At 33.6% G+C, this 15,017-nt stretch overlaps 2 protein-coding genes across 2 annotated transcripts; one reads left to right on the forward strand and one right to left on the reverse strand.

The window, feature by feature from the left end:
- Window positions 1–2,596: 2,596 nt before the first annotated feature.
- LOC18098075 (NDR1/HIN1-like protein 13) lies at window positions 2,597–3,689 on the forward strand. Its single transcript, XM_006384698.3, has one exon. The coding sequence runs from the start codon at window positions 2,708–2,710 to the stop codon at window positions 3,527–3,529; it is 822 nt and encodes a 273-aa protein (XP_006384760.1). The 5' UTR covers window positions 2,597–2,707; the 3' UTR covers window positions 3,530–3,689.
- A 1,927-nt stretch (window positions 3,690–5,616) lies between these two features.
- Window positions 5,617–12,456, reverse strand: LOC18098076 (protein ROLLING AND ERECT LEAF 2). The gene is made up of 6 exons (XM_006384699.3): window positions 12,134–12,456; window positions 9,737–10,907; window positions 9,286–9,357; window positions 8,471–8,685; window positions 7,212–7,441; window positions 5,617–6,731 (listed from the first exon to the last, which is right to left on the reverse strand). The coding sequence occupies exons 2-6, from the start codon at window positions 10,845–10,847 to the stop codon at window positions 6,044–6,046; spliced, it is 2,316 nt and encodes a 771-aa protein (XP_006384761.2). The 5' UTR covers window positions 10,848–10,907; window positions 12,134–12,456; the 3' UTR covers window positions 5,617–6,043.
- Between the last annotated feature and the right edge of the window lie 2,561 nt (window positions 12,457–15,017).

A 15,017-nucleotide genomic window follows, 5' to 3' on the forward strand; every position in this document is an offset into this window, starting at 1 on the left:
AACCCGAGACAGAAGAGCTTGCAACTGAGGCAATCAGATCGAGTCCTTGGCTAAATATCTCAGGTAAATGCGTATCATTTCCTACCTTGTTTTTTGAGTTTCTTCCTTTTTTCTCTTTATTATTGTTTCTCTTCTTGTCCTGAAATCTTTTTTATCCCTAATTATTAATATTCTTGATGTTTTTTGGCATGTGATCTCCCTTCTTTCTCTGATAAGATTTCTCTTGCTGTAAAATGATAATAATTATGCACAAAAAAAAAAACAAAAAAAAAAAAACGTTATGGAGATTGTTTTCTTAATGCAAATGATAGTTCAAGAAGGAAAATAATTACAAACTGTTTCCCTCATCGTGAATCCATGATATGAGAGATGGAATTCAGTATTTTATTCTATTTTTATCGAATTTAATTATTATTTTTATCAAATACTCATCCTTTTCTCTCTCTAAATTTCGCGATTTGTCAAGAACAAAATCTATATTTACCGTCCGATTTATTTTAGTTTATGATACACATTGTTTACAACGTGCATTCCATGAATCCAATGTTTTTTTTTTTGGTCTTGAAAGCATGTGTTTGTCCATTGATTTGTTCGAAATATTTTAAATCTACACGTAGCATGCTTCCTTATTTTAACTTGGTGTCGGACATTAAGAGTGTGTTTGGTATTGCGGTAGCTGTTGTGGTTGTGATTTGAAAAAAGTTGTTTTATAAAAAGTACTTTTAGTTGAGGTTGGTTTGAAAAAATAGGTGTTTGGTTAAAACTGTGGTTGAAATTGAGGTTGAAGAAAAAATAGTTTAATATATTTGGTTAAGAATGCTTTTGAAATTGAGGTTATAAAATAATTTTAAAAAAATATATTAATATTGATGGTTTTAAATTTAAATATTACGGATTTAACTATTGCTATTATATCATGAAATAAATCATACTTTATATAAAATATTTTTTATTATTCCATAAAACCATTTATAATTCCATTACGTATACATCCGACAAAAACTACAGTTTTCATAATATTTTTAGCATGTAATAAAATTAGATAAAATATTATCAGATATAAAATTCACTATAAACTAGTTTTTTTAAAAAAAAAATGTTAAAAAAATAACACACTAAAAAAATACTATACACTGTTCATGTTAATTGCACTGTTCAATGAACATTGCAATTGTGAAAAAAAAGTAAGAAATGGCTGTTTTTTCTTTTCTGTGTTTCTAACGCAGAAATTAAGTGGAGCCCAGTGAACAGTAAATCAATTTTTTTCTTAACCAAACAGCTGCGAACTGCGTTTTCAATAAAACATAGCCGCAGCCACGGAGCCAAACGGGCTATAAGAAGAGCCTATCAAAGTCCAAGAAATGGTGCCTTGTAATCATAGTTAATTATTTAATTAACTTTTTTCCGAGTTAATTTCTTGATCTAATTACTGGTTCTAGTACTGACTCAGTTTTACTAGCTAGGTAATATCTCACAGTAATGATGCTAAATATAAAAGAAATTATATAATAAAAAATAATTCAAAACTATACATGAACAGTGGAATATTTATAAATTTAAAATAAAATCTATTTATGAATCCTAGCTATTAATTGAATAAATTATATGTTAAAGTTTCTTTTTATTGTATTTTTATTAATACTTAGCACTGCTCAATATTGATAATAAGCTAGAATATGAAACCTCATGGTAGATCAAAGAGTAAATTCTAAGGATAACAATTGATCAGACTTTAAGTTTGATTTCTAGAAATCACTAGTTCGAGTCTCATAAATCTCAGGCCCACTGGAGACTTGCATGGTCGTTAACTTCAGGGTCCGCGCAAGCTGACCCGAACACCCATGTTAATAAAAAAATATCAAAGAGTAATCTTTTCTTTTTGGCAAGTAAAATAATTTCTCCCTTTAATTAGAAAAAAATAATTTCTTTTATTTATAGGACAATTACAGCACCAAATAATTAAATCAATCTACCGATGTCTATGAAATTATTTCATGCCTTTTTTGCTACAATATTGTGGATTCCTTCTCCTCCAAATCTTCATAAAAATTAATAATCTATGATTTTCACAACAAATTACACGATTTGCACAATGATTTTCTCGTGTTATTACAAGTTCTGATAGCATCACCGAATCTTTTGTTGTTCTTACAAAATAGATATCGGACAAAAAAACAACGCACTAGGATCCCTAACAGCACAGCAATATTTATTTTCTGCTGTTATTTATTGAAATTATATATTATTATTCTTTAAATTAAAAAAATAAAATTCACCAAATCCTTTGTTATTGCATGATTTTTTTTAAAAGTATTTTTTTTCCTTAAAAAAACTTCAAATGATTTTTTTAATATTTTATATATAAATATATTAAAATCAAAAAAATATATCAAAAAAATTAATTTAATAATTTTTTTTATACCTAACACACTCTCAAAACATTATGTAACGTATCTAAACGTGATGTCAAAAGCTAATCCCTCACGCGGTAACGCCGCGCACCGCTCTTTAACATGTGAACTTCCCCATTTACCCCTTATTCGAGTAAATAATTTCTCACGCGGTCTCATCTTTAAGACACGCCTATTTAAAACACCAGACAGGATACAGCACAATCTCTTACCTGCATTTCCGTTTCCATCTCTGATCTGTTAACAGACACAAAGCATCAGTCTCAACTCACCGAGTCGATCAATAATCATCAACAATGGCCGACAGAGTTCATCCCCGAGACGACTCACCACCACAAACCACCGAATTCAAACCTCCTCCCGCAGCAGCACATTATCCAGAGTCACCAACAAAACCCGATGCTCCTCGGTCAGAGAAACCGGTCCCACCGCCACCAGGAACTTACGTCATCCAAATCCCCAAAGATCAAGTCTACCGAGTCCCACCACCGGAAAATGCTAAACGCCACGAACGTCTCACCCGCCGCAAGCCTAGCCGTAGCCCCTGCTGCTGCTGCCTCTGCTGGCTCCTTGCACTTCTCACCGCCTTAATCTTCCTCGTTGGCGTCGCTGCTGCTGTGTTCTATTTTGTGTTCCGCCCGGAGTCACCGGATTATTCAGTCGAGCGTTTGTCGATTTCGGGGTTTAATCTGACGTCATCAAGATGGGTCTCTCCGGAATTTGACGTCACTGTGAGAGCGAATAACCCTAACGATAAAATTGGGATTTATTATAGAAGAGGAAGTTCCGTTGATGTTTACTATGACAGCGTTAAATTGGCCACGGGATCGTTACCGATTTTCTACCAAGGGACAAACAATGTGACTGTGTTTGTAACGCCGTTAAAGGGATCTGCCGTTGAGTTGACGAGCGGGGATCGTACGGCGATGATCGATGAGGTTGGCAAAGGACAGGTGCCGTTTAAGCTGGCTTTGAGGGCTCCGGTTAAGATTAAGGTTGGTTCTGTTGAGACATGGGAGATTACTGTTAAAGTTGACTGTGATTTAACGGTGGATAAACTAACGGCAACTGCAGAGATTGGGTCTAAAAAATGTGATTATGGTGTGGATTTGTGGTAGGGTAGAGTTAGTGAAATTTGGGGGTTATTTTTTTTTTAATTTTGGTTAATTAATTATTTTTCGAGGAGATTGTGATTTTATTAGTGGCAAACATGTTAAAGAAATGAAACAGAGATTGCAGAATTTAAAATATTTATTCATTGTTTTTTATACGATTCAAGTTGTGGTGTGCATGTTATGGATTGATGGGCTCCATGTTTTTCCGCAATATTTATATATATTTTTTATGTTTGTTTAATTCTTTTAATATATATATATATATAGCAGTGTCTGGTTACTATGAGAATATATTTATTTGTATTTTTTATTTTAAAATTGTACTAAATAATCTAAGTCTAGGTAATGCAGGCTGCCGCAGTTTTGGAATGATTCAGAACTTGGTAGAGAAAAAAAAAAAAAAATACAGACTACGAAGCAACCTGATGTTCTTAATTGGTAGTGACATGAATGTTGTTTTGCCGGCGAACAAGGATCAAGAAAACAGGCATGATGGAGAGACAAAACAATTACATCGTAGGATAGAATGGCTTAGTCTGATCAGAGTTGTTATAGACAGCTCAATCCATTACCCGATCCCGGGCCCAAGTTATTAATTATATATGTGTTAATCTAGTGAACTTCAAATGATATTATTTTAATATTTTTTTTTTATAAAAAGTTAAATAATATTATTTTGAAGATTTTTAAGAATTAAAATGGGTTTTGTTCGGGTCAGAAGTTGACTTATCGAGTCGAATAGGTTGATCGGGTTTAATTTGAAACTTGTCCTAGTACAAATTTCATGTCATCGAATCACCGCATTGAGTTTAATTATATCAAGTCTGATTATTTTTGGCTTTTAGCACATTTTTAAAATTTTATTGGTGAAATAACATAGTTTATTAGTGTTGCGATTAGAAAACATGACTTTTATAGTTTGTTGCTATTCAGAATAGCGACATTTTTTTTAAAAATGTTAAATAGGTAGGAGAGAGAAAAAAAAAAAGACACTGAAGACACATCAAAGTTCCAATTACAACACCACCGATAACATAAAAAAGATCTCAACATAACGAATCAAATGACACTAAGAAAGGTCACCAACGGTGACCGAAGTATGCCACACTTGCTGTCCAAAGATGGAGGGTGACCCACTTGTCTTTGATAGCAAGTGTAGCTCACTCAGGTCATCGTTGATGACTTTCATGTTGTTGTTGGATTTGTCTCATTGAGATCTTTATGACAATAATGTTGTCATTGGAACTTTGATATGTCTCCGTGAATTTTTTTTCCTTTCCTGTTTATTTAATGTTTTTTAAAGGAAGTTGTTATTCTGAATACTAACAAGTTATAAATTATTAATTTTTTAATCACAACATGTTATTTCATTATTTTTGTTTAACTGTACTATTACATCAATATTTTTAATTAACTGTGATAATTAAAAGAAATCTTAATTTTGCTTTATATATTTCTCATTTTGAAGCTGAATCAATGATATAATTACCTAGCCAAATCAGCCACCAATCAAGGTCTTCCAGACTGTGAAATTATTAAAAACACCAGTATTTCTTTTCGTCACATTTTATTTTGCTCCTGGTGATTAATCACATCCTGGGATTCTTTCATCGAAGGAAATAATTAATTAAAAATATCAACAGTGTCAATGCAAGCACACCTGAAATTACGCCTTAATTTCAAGGCTTCTGTGATCAATCACCTATCAATGTCAGTTGGCATTGAGCTTTGAAATTATGTTAATGTTAGGCTGGAAGGGTCCCTTTTTCTTATGTTTTTGCTTTTTTGATACTATTATTTGTTCTTATGCTGAAATTTCTTTTATGATCGCTTTCTGTTTTTTAACTAAAGTTTTCTTTCCACCACCACTGCTGCTGACGGCGGCGGTTTGCTTGTTGGGCATTAATGAATCACAGATTTTTTTTTGTTTTTTACATTCATAAACCCTAATGTTGAAAACTTGATATCAAGTTGCCACTTGCTGGTGTGTTTTTGGGCAGGCCTGCACGGTCCACAAGTTGGAAGAATTCAAAATTTTACATGGATGTTTTTACCGTATCAAAGTAGCACCAAGAAAACACAAAACCACAAAGAAAACCTTGAGAACTCCTGGGTATAACCAAATGCATGGAACCTAAGTCAGAAACTCAGAATCCAGTTCAGTACCATGTTCTACCAGTTTAGTGATCATAAAATCTTTCATCGAGTTAACAATGAAGAACAATTTTTTTCTCTCTCTCATAACACGGCTTTTGAAGTGCAAAACCACCCCCTTTATAACATCTTTTTATATCTCTATAAATTTTTATTTGCCTCTTTGTTTCAGCTTTGATTTAACCAAAAACAGCCACCAAGAACCCTTTTATTCCTTTCCTCGTATGCAAATGCAGCATCCAATTGATCTCTATCTGAAATCCTTAGCCTGTCAGGGTTTCTTACTGTTAAGGTGATACAATGCAACAGAATTGTTCCCTCTTCTCTGTAACCAAGCTGTTTTTTTTTTTTTTTTTTTTCTGATTAAGCAACTTGCTGTTGGGACTTCACTCTTTCATAATTACTCTTGGTATCCTGGATTTCCTTTTCAAGTTCTGCATACATCTTGACAGAATCCTCAGCAAACTTATGCAACTGACCCAGAAATCCCTCCAGGCTTGATCGAAAATGCTTGAAACCTAGGATACAATCCTCCAGTGCTTCATCTCTCAACATGTTAACTGCTGAATCACTGCCATTATCAGCCTTCCATGATGAAAGGTTCGCATTCTTCCCTTGGTTCTTCTCTTGGCGTGGTAAAAAGCGAGCAGTTTCAGCTGCTAAACCCTTAATAGATTCTGCGACTTCCTTTGCAGGCAAGGTCTGAAGTTTGTCCAACCAGACACCACAGGTGACATATACAGGAGGGCCAAAGTATCTTAAAGTCGTTGATGGTTCCGGTTGCCTCCTTTTTCTCTTGGCAGGTTTGCTTGGAAAAAAGACACATTTAAAAAGCCAACTATTTATAGCCTGCAGGTAGGAAATCTGAGCTCCAATCCACTTAGTAAAACTTGAAGATAGAGAGCTCAGTTCTTTTTCAAGATGAACAGTAACCTGCCGATGTGACTCTGACTGTATAGATAACTCGGCATTGCAATTGTTGTATGCTGTTGTAATGATGTTAAACTGAAGCTTGTGGCATTCAAACATCACCTCCCACATCCGACTCAGCCTGCAAGTGGCAGAGAGAATGACTATCAAAGTAGAATATCTACTGAAACTATATGCACAATTCTCTCAGAAACGAGCTTCTATAAGCTTCTACTATGTAAATCTTTCCATGAATTATTCGCAAGGAAAGGACTGGTCATCTGACATAATCAGTGAAAGGAATATAATTTTGTTAGGAAGGATCAGAGTGCTTTAGTGAATCTCCAACAAAGAATCCAGCTTTACCATTCTATTGCAGCCATTATTAAGTTTCATATATGTTCAGTATATATTTACTCAAGGCAATACACAAGTAAAAAGTCTCCCATGGTTCGTCTCACTTGAGCAAGCCTTTCAGCGTCGAGCTTAATTATAATGCAATCATGATGAGAGACTGAGTTTATCAATGCATAATCATGTAGAACCTCTTACAGTTCAATTAATTTAGTCAACTTCCAGTTCAACGCTTGATCTAAAGTAAAGGAAAGAAAAGAGTACATACCCATCTATTAATTCCTCAAGTTGTGGCTGGAGCTCTTTGTCTCTTAATTCCTCAATCCTCTTCGATATGGAATCAATTCTGTGAAGTGCAACTCTGATTCTCGAGTGTAGATCTTTAACAATGGCCCGGGTTTTATCAATTTTCACATTGTGGAGACTTTTTCCATTTGATTCCAGTTGTCTTAAAACTTTACAGTTCATATCATACTCCCTTCTGACCATCTCACTAGCCTGAAATTTGGAGCAAATACTATAACTTGTGAACACTTTCTACGTTTTCTTTGTTTGCAATGTCCAATTTAGGTGTCTACTAAATTGAAAATCAATATTGATAATTAAGCTAACATACATAAAAAAAACAAGATCCTGTAAAGAGTGCATGGTTGATGGAGAACAACATATATGAAGAAAAAAAAAAGTGACACACCACCACAAATTTTAATTTTCCCGAGTTACCTTATTTGAACCAAAAATCAAGTCAATCAACATTTGGTCTTTTTTATTCACAGTATCTATATTGTGGAACATTAAACAATTATTATAATTTAATTAAAATATTAAATCATATTGGGAAGACAATCCGGGGACAGAGTAAAAGGGAGAGGAAGTGGCAAAATCTGTTAAGGATAGCAAGAATGAATGCCAATGAAGGCATTTTCCCTGTTAGAAACTACTTACTTAAATATTTTCTTTGATTCCCACACCTTGTAGCAAAACATTTATTTTGATTTCCTACACCATGTGAGTGACTGAGACACATCTAGTTTTATCTTAACTAATAATATGGAAGGATAAACCAATCCAAAAAGAAATAAGTCTAGAATGCCTAGAAAACAATTGGAAAGTAATAAAGAAATGACTCAGGCAACAGCATATCCGTTGTCCCGAGGGAAAACTTATCTCAAGAACAGCAAACTGAGATCAACTGAAAAGTAACAGGGTACGATTCTCAGCAACAGGATGCCTAACCTAACAAGGGATAAACTAGCCAAACAAGAGGAGCAGAACCAGATTGCAGAGTCCTACATGCTTAGGATAAGTTGACCATTGAAAATAACTGGTGAGGAGGGGAAGCCATAAGTTTCACAGTTTGTTTTGTATTCCCTTAAGCATTTCTGTTAAACCACTGGAATGTGATCATTTACAACGGATCTTTGTGCACTTCTCCATCATGATGTGACAGCAAAACAAGTAGACTGTATTTATTATCATATGAAAATCAAGAAAAATACATAAACAGCAGTGATATCAACACTGTACCTTTACTTCCTCATACAGCTTCCTCTCCCATGCATATAGTCTGTCTAGAGTTGAAGCATGACTGCCAGAGATCATGCAAAAATTATCAAAAAGATTACCAACTGGATCACCTGAATCATCCTTGGCGTTTAATCCAAGAGGAGTCCTGGATGAAGATGATCGCGAAGATGTCGTCCTATGCCAAGGTAAGTACTTCAAATCGTTTTGGGCAGGCTCTAAGTAAACAGTAGAAAGAATTAGCATGTAATAAAGGAAAAGTTTTTTAAGGTCTTGAGGTATTGTTCTCTATAAGATTTTTTTTAACTACAATTATACATTTTATATCACAGCTTAACAGCACAATCCTAAATATAACAGTAAAAGCAATTAAACGATCCCCAAAGAGATATTGATAGATTTCAATGTGCTTTTTTTTTTCTCCTTTTCAACAGGTGAAGGTAGTGGATGAAAAGACTTGTGCCTTGTACTTTGAAACAGAAGATGACTTAACATGGTCTTGACTCTCAACTCATCTTAAGACATAATTTTCATAACTCTATAGTACATTTTGGGAAATTTTTTATAATATATATTCATATCTGATATATCCAAACAAAAACGTTCAGGAACATCGTGTAATATTATGTAGAATTTGCTTCAGTAAATCACAACTTCAACATAGATTACGATGAATCTTTCAATCACCAGAACTTCAAACCATATGTATCCTCATGATGGACATTCCAGAAGCAATGTCCATGTTAATCCATCCAAAATGGTAAACTATTGCCAAATGGAAGGGAAAAAAATAATTTGCTTTGAGTTAAGGGAGCTACCTTCTTGCACTTGGCTAGGGTCTTCCCCGCAAGATAAACAGGCCTTGAAGAATGTAGATGCCACTGATCCATCTGCAAGAGTAGAAAATTTACCAGTTCAGGGCTGAAAAAGAACGCCAAGTGATTAAATTGTCTTTAAATTGAAATTGATATGTAGTTATCGGTCTTCAACAAAAAGCCGAAGTCCCTATCAACTTTCTACAATGAAGGCTTCAAACTAGTTATAAAGCAATGAGCCCTATCCAAGTAAAGCCAACCTGGGTCAATCACTGTGTCTTTCAAATACTAAGAGGTGAGAGAAAGAAAAAATGTTTTGAGTCCAAGACCTCATGGAAATAAACATCTTCTAATTATGTCACAGATGCCAAAAAATGATAAGATAATAAAAAAACAAATTTGAAAAATATTATTTCCCTAACACCATAGGTTAAGAGAGAGAAAGAGGCCATACTTTCTTTTCCAGGTACCACTGGACGGAAATGCAATTTATTTGCTTCAAGCATCCTCGGAACCTCTTTCCCAGAATCAGAAGCTTTTACAAAGAGATACTCTATATCTTTTATGCTTGAAAAGAAGTCCTTAGGGGAAACCTTATTTTTTGATTGATCTTCCTTCATCGGTGTTTTCTGTCTGTCAGCTGAAACAGAAACTGCTGCTGATGGTGTTCTTAATGGCAACAAACCAGGAGAGTTCCCTTTCTTCCCATTCAATAGCTCAGTATCTGAAGCTGCACCACTTGCAGAAGGCGTGATTTGTGAGGCACTAGGTGCAACATGATCATGTACCCTATTAAGATTTTCAAAACTTCGCACCAAAGTATCCACAGGAGGGTCATCAAATTCATCTTCCGAACCCTCAGATTCTGCAATTTCATGAAACGAAGCTTTCTCTCCTTCGTCTTCCAGATCAGGAATTCCATACTCTTCCCTGAGCTGTCTTAAATCATCAGCACTGTCGAACCCATGGTTCAGTTGCATTCTGTCTTGAAAAGAAAACTGATGGTCAATTGGTTGAAAAGGTTCGAAGTAATCCCATTGAGTCGTCCCTGGTGGTACTGATGAATCATCAAACTGTGATGTTTCATGTTTCTCAGTGGAACGAGGAGTGGTATTTTGTGGGGTACTGGATGACGTTACTGTCCCTGTAACAACTACAGGTGGTTTCTCTTCAATTGTTTTAGAAGAAAAGCCCCTAAATTTCATATGATGTGCCTGAACCTGACTTGAGCTGGGAGGAGATGGTGATGGAGAAAAGTTTTCAGCTGCATCAACAGGGTGAGATAAAGATTGAGAGGAGACTGAAAAATGGGAAAGCGACTTCTCAGTCAAAGCAGGTGGCTCTGGCGTTGCATTGGTGGAGATGTACAACGAAGATTCAATAGGAACTTCAGGTTCAACAAACTTCCTAAGAGCAGTTCCTGTACTTCCCAGTGACTGAATATACGTAACATGAGCTGCTGCAAGCGAGCACCGGCCATCAAGGGCTTGCCTAACAAATTTCCTTCTTTCACGACAAAGCTGCAAAGCCTTGTCTTCTTCTATTTTAGAACTTGAAGCACCCATTTCCCAGATCCAAAAGTTTCAATCCCCGCTTTATCAAATTGTCAAGGCATAGGCTTCTTCCTGAAAATCAATGGATTGGAAACAACATCAGAGAAACTTCGAAGATAATGCAGCAATAACTTGCACACACCTGAGAAACTCTATATTATACAGAACAAATACAGCACATTTCAAGCAATCAAATCTTAGAAAAGGAGCAAACTTCTATAATTCAGATTTCAATTTAATAGAGAAGAAACTATACATAGATTTCTCATAAAAAAGACTTCACAATTCACAACGATTTTTAAAAACGAAAAATGTGCCATCTCAAATTACTGAGATAAGTGGAAAATTCGTGCAATTTTGCCCCAGCAACTACAAACAAGAAGTCCAAGGCCATTCCAAACCCTGAGCTAATGAAGTAAGAAAAAACAAACCCAGGTTGCAAATAAACACACTGAATTAATTTAAACACTCAATTCGGCCAGTGTAAAGGCATGAGGATCCTGAAATGTGGAGGCATAAGAAATTGTACTAGTATAAAAATCATGACTTTGAACAGTGACTTCAATCCTTGGATCCAAGAGTATGCTCGATATGAAAAACCATTATCCTGGACTTTTGTACCAAGCCAAAGAAAGAAAAATCAGTAACAAAAGTCTAGAAAGCTTTAAACTTTAATTTGAAACAAAAAGCTACAGAAACTAAGAACTCAAAAACTGTTAAATTCAAAACTTATGCCTAAAAAGAAGAAAACCCAAAAGAAGAGTGGGAATCTCTATGAATATTCATGTGTCCAAGCTCTAAAGCAAAAAAAACACTAATTATTGTATCAACACAACAAACATCAAACTACAAAATACACAGGTAATCAAAACTCAGCTGTAACCAAAAAAGGACCTTTTTGCATACTTTACAACCTCTATCTCTGCTTAATTTATCAACTAACCAAAAAAGAAAACATCAGGAGAGACATGGAGAGAAAGAAACCACCACCTCTCCAAAGAAAGAAAACCCATTAGACTGAATCAATCATGCATCGAAAAATATCAAATTCAAGCCAAACAAAACTCAGCAGAACTAGAACTTTTCTTCTTCTTCTTCTTCTTTTTAAAAAATCACAATGCTTTCATGCCAAACCAATTAAAGCAAAATTCACAAGACCACAAAGAAAAAAAAACCATCAATCTTAACCAATTAAAAACACCAAACAATCAATCAAAACTCAATATTCATGCCAAATCAATTAGAAGTTAATCAAACAAAAAAGGAAAGAAATGAAATTAAGGTAGTTAGTGGGTCACCAGAGAAAAAAGATGAAGTAATGTAATCCAATCAGAAGAAGCCACTGCTAGTAGAACATAGTATGATTGATAGAGGGAGAGCGTGGAATTCAGAGCAGACTCAGATGAGAAACAGAATCAACATTTCTTCTTGAAGTAATGTTGTACAGATACAGTGAGAAATAATAAAGAATTTTGGTTTCAGACACAGAGAGAGATTGTACAGTACACTTCAGAGAGGGAGAGGGAGATGGAGAATCTGGTGGGGGTAATGTAAGGTAAGGTAAAAGGTAAAAGGGAAAGGGGCGGTGGTTCCATGCAAAAACGCAATCTGCAAAGAGGAACAAAACTATAAAGTATAAACAAAACATAATTTGAACATGAAAGTTACGTTGTCTTTTGGACTACACTTCAAGGATAGATTTTATTATTATTATTACTATATAATAATAAAATAAATTATAGTTATTAATTTGGTGATTGAAAAATGCAAAAAAACAATAATTTTCCCTTTCTATACCGGATTCCGATGAAAATCTCTCTCCCCTTGAAAAACTAGAGACTTAAAAATAATATAAATACAGTTGTGTATCAAAATTAAATTTATAAAAACATAAGGGACAAAAGAGGTCTAACTTTATAAGTTGGAGGATTAAAGTGTATTTTTTATAACAACTTTAAACACACCATCCATTTTTAACAGCTTTTCTAAGTTGGTTTCTTATCTTTTAATTTTGTCCCTAACCAATAAATTTAAAGCAATTGGATGCTAATTTTGCAACAAAAAAACACAATCAGAAAAAAAGAAGAAATTAAGGGATCAAAATGAAAAACAAAACACTACTCTAGCACACATTGCTTTGTGAGCGTGTGTGCAATATTTAACGCCGTTTAAAACACCCTTTTGTTTTAGCATGTTTATCTATATATCTATATTTGATTTATTATTATACTCCATGAGAAGTTGTGGACGTGTAACTCAAGTGATCATGACAGGGATAAATTATTTTAATTTTTTTTTTGCTATCCATAAAGTTAAATATCCTTTCAGCATAAAGTTAATGATGCTATTTCGTCTTAATTATCAGACATGAATCGATTTACCATGTTAATTTAGAGCTGGGTTTGGGCTGAATTTATTTTTAAGCTATATTAAGAGTTGATTTAGTTAAATTTAGAGTAAAATCTGAGTGAACTAAGTATATTTCAATGTATTTTTAAAATTTTTTTATCTAAAATATTTATATTATTGTATTAATAAAATAAAATAATATCATTTAAAAAAAAATCGGATTAATTCGTTAATTCACGAGTTAATCCGGTTAAAACTCACCCATCTTCCAGGCTTCTACGGCAGTTATATTCTGTGATGTCTCTGTTTTCTTCTCAAAATTTCTTGCATGCACTCCTCTAAGAATAAGCTGAGAAAAAAGAAAGAAAGAAAGAAGTTTCAACTTCTTGTGCCTAATAGAACCTCCCCTGGTCACCATTCCATGCTAGCTGCGTGTTTTTAAAAAATTTAATTTTTTTGTGTTTTGGATTGTTTTAATGTGCTGATTTTAAAAATAATTTTTAAAAAATAAAAAAAATATTATTTTGATGCATTTCAGCACGAAAAATACTTCAAAAAACAATCGCAACCACACTTCCATACAGGCAAGTATCACCATCATGTTAATTTATATTTTTAATTCTCAATTATAGAGGAATGCATATAAAGAACACTTCTCATTAATTACTTCTTATGCACAAATTTAATTTCAATTATCAGAATTTGTTTGCTGTAAAAACATTGATTCCCTGTGTTCTTCTGGATGTTTCAACAACCAATTCATGACTTTTTTTACGAATTATTAGAACACGACAGCAAATATGCTTTTATCTCTCTCTTTTTTCTTTTTTTTTTTAAAAAAAGTATCGAGAGAATTTTGTTTCTACGTGTAAAGAGAATCTTGGTATAAGCTTTTGCGAGGTTCTGACAATAAAGTGGAGATTCGACGAATTTTAGCTTCTTCTTTTTTACTTTGATCTTGACCATAAAGTGGAGATAAGACCATTTTTTAGTTAAAAGCATAGTTGATTTTATCCACTTCGAGAATTTAAACCCAGATTATTGGATTATCCAGTTAATATATAAATAATTAAATTAATTTAAATTAACTCAGATTAATTAAAATATAATAAAGTAGAGATTAAATAAATAAAATTGAGGGAGAGTGATAGAGAAAGCATCTCTTAATTTCGTGGGTTCAGCAGCTATACTTCTGTACAAATCATTTAGCCGAGTATTTGACTAGCTATGTTATGATAGTTGTTGTTTTTAAAAGAATCTAAAAGGTGTCGTCGTTTTATTGTAGCTTTATTTAGTGTTTAATTTTTTACATGTCACCACCTTTAACTTTTATTTTACACAGTTAAATCTTTTTAAGCACAAATTAATAATTAATTGCATATATTTTGAGGATGGAAAGTTTAATTGAAAGACAATGAACTTAAGTGAAAAAAATGGATAAAATAGGTGGTGATTTAGAATTTTTTTTGAAAAGTTCATTTTAATCCCCTATCTTTTTTAGTTATTAAGTGATCGGTCCCTTTAATTTTAAAAAATTCAAATTTGATGCCAAACTTTATTTTTTTTATTTTTCAATCCTTTTTTGGTGGCAGGAGATAGAGAGAGGGTCGCTAGATTCTGCGATGGAGAGAGAAAATTATCATTGATGACGATTCTAATCACAAAACAGTTGATTTTTATGTCAAATAATTCTATATGATGAGAGGAGTTCAAATTATGTGTTTTTTTTAATTCTTGAAAGTACCTAAAAAACAAATTTGAGCTCAAGAAAATTTTTTATTTTGGGTTTTAAGGGTTTTTGTTGTGTTTTTGAAGGTCATAAATTAGATTAAC

The sequence above is a fragment of the Populus trichocarpa genome, chromosome 4, assembly GCF_000002775.5.
Source record: "Populus trichocarpa isolate Nisqually-1 chromosome 4, P.trichocarpa_v4.1, whole genome shotgun sequence".
NCBI classification, from domain to species: Eukaryota; Viridiplantae; Streptophyta; class Magnoliopsida; order Malpighiales; family Salicaceae; genus Populus; species Populus trichocarpa.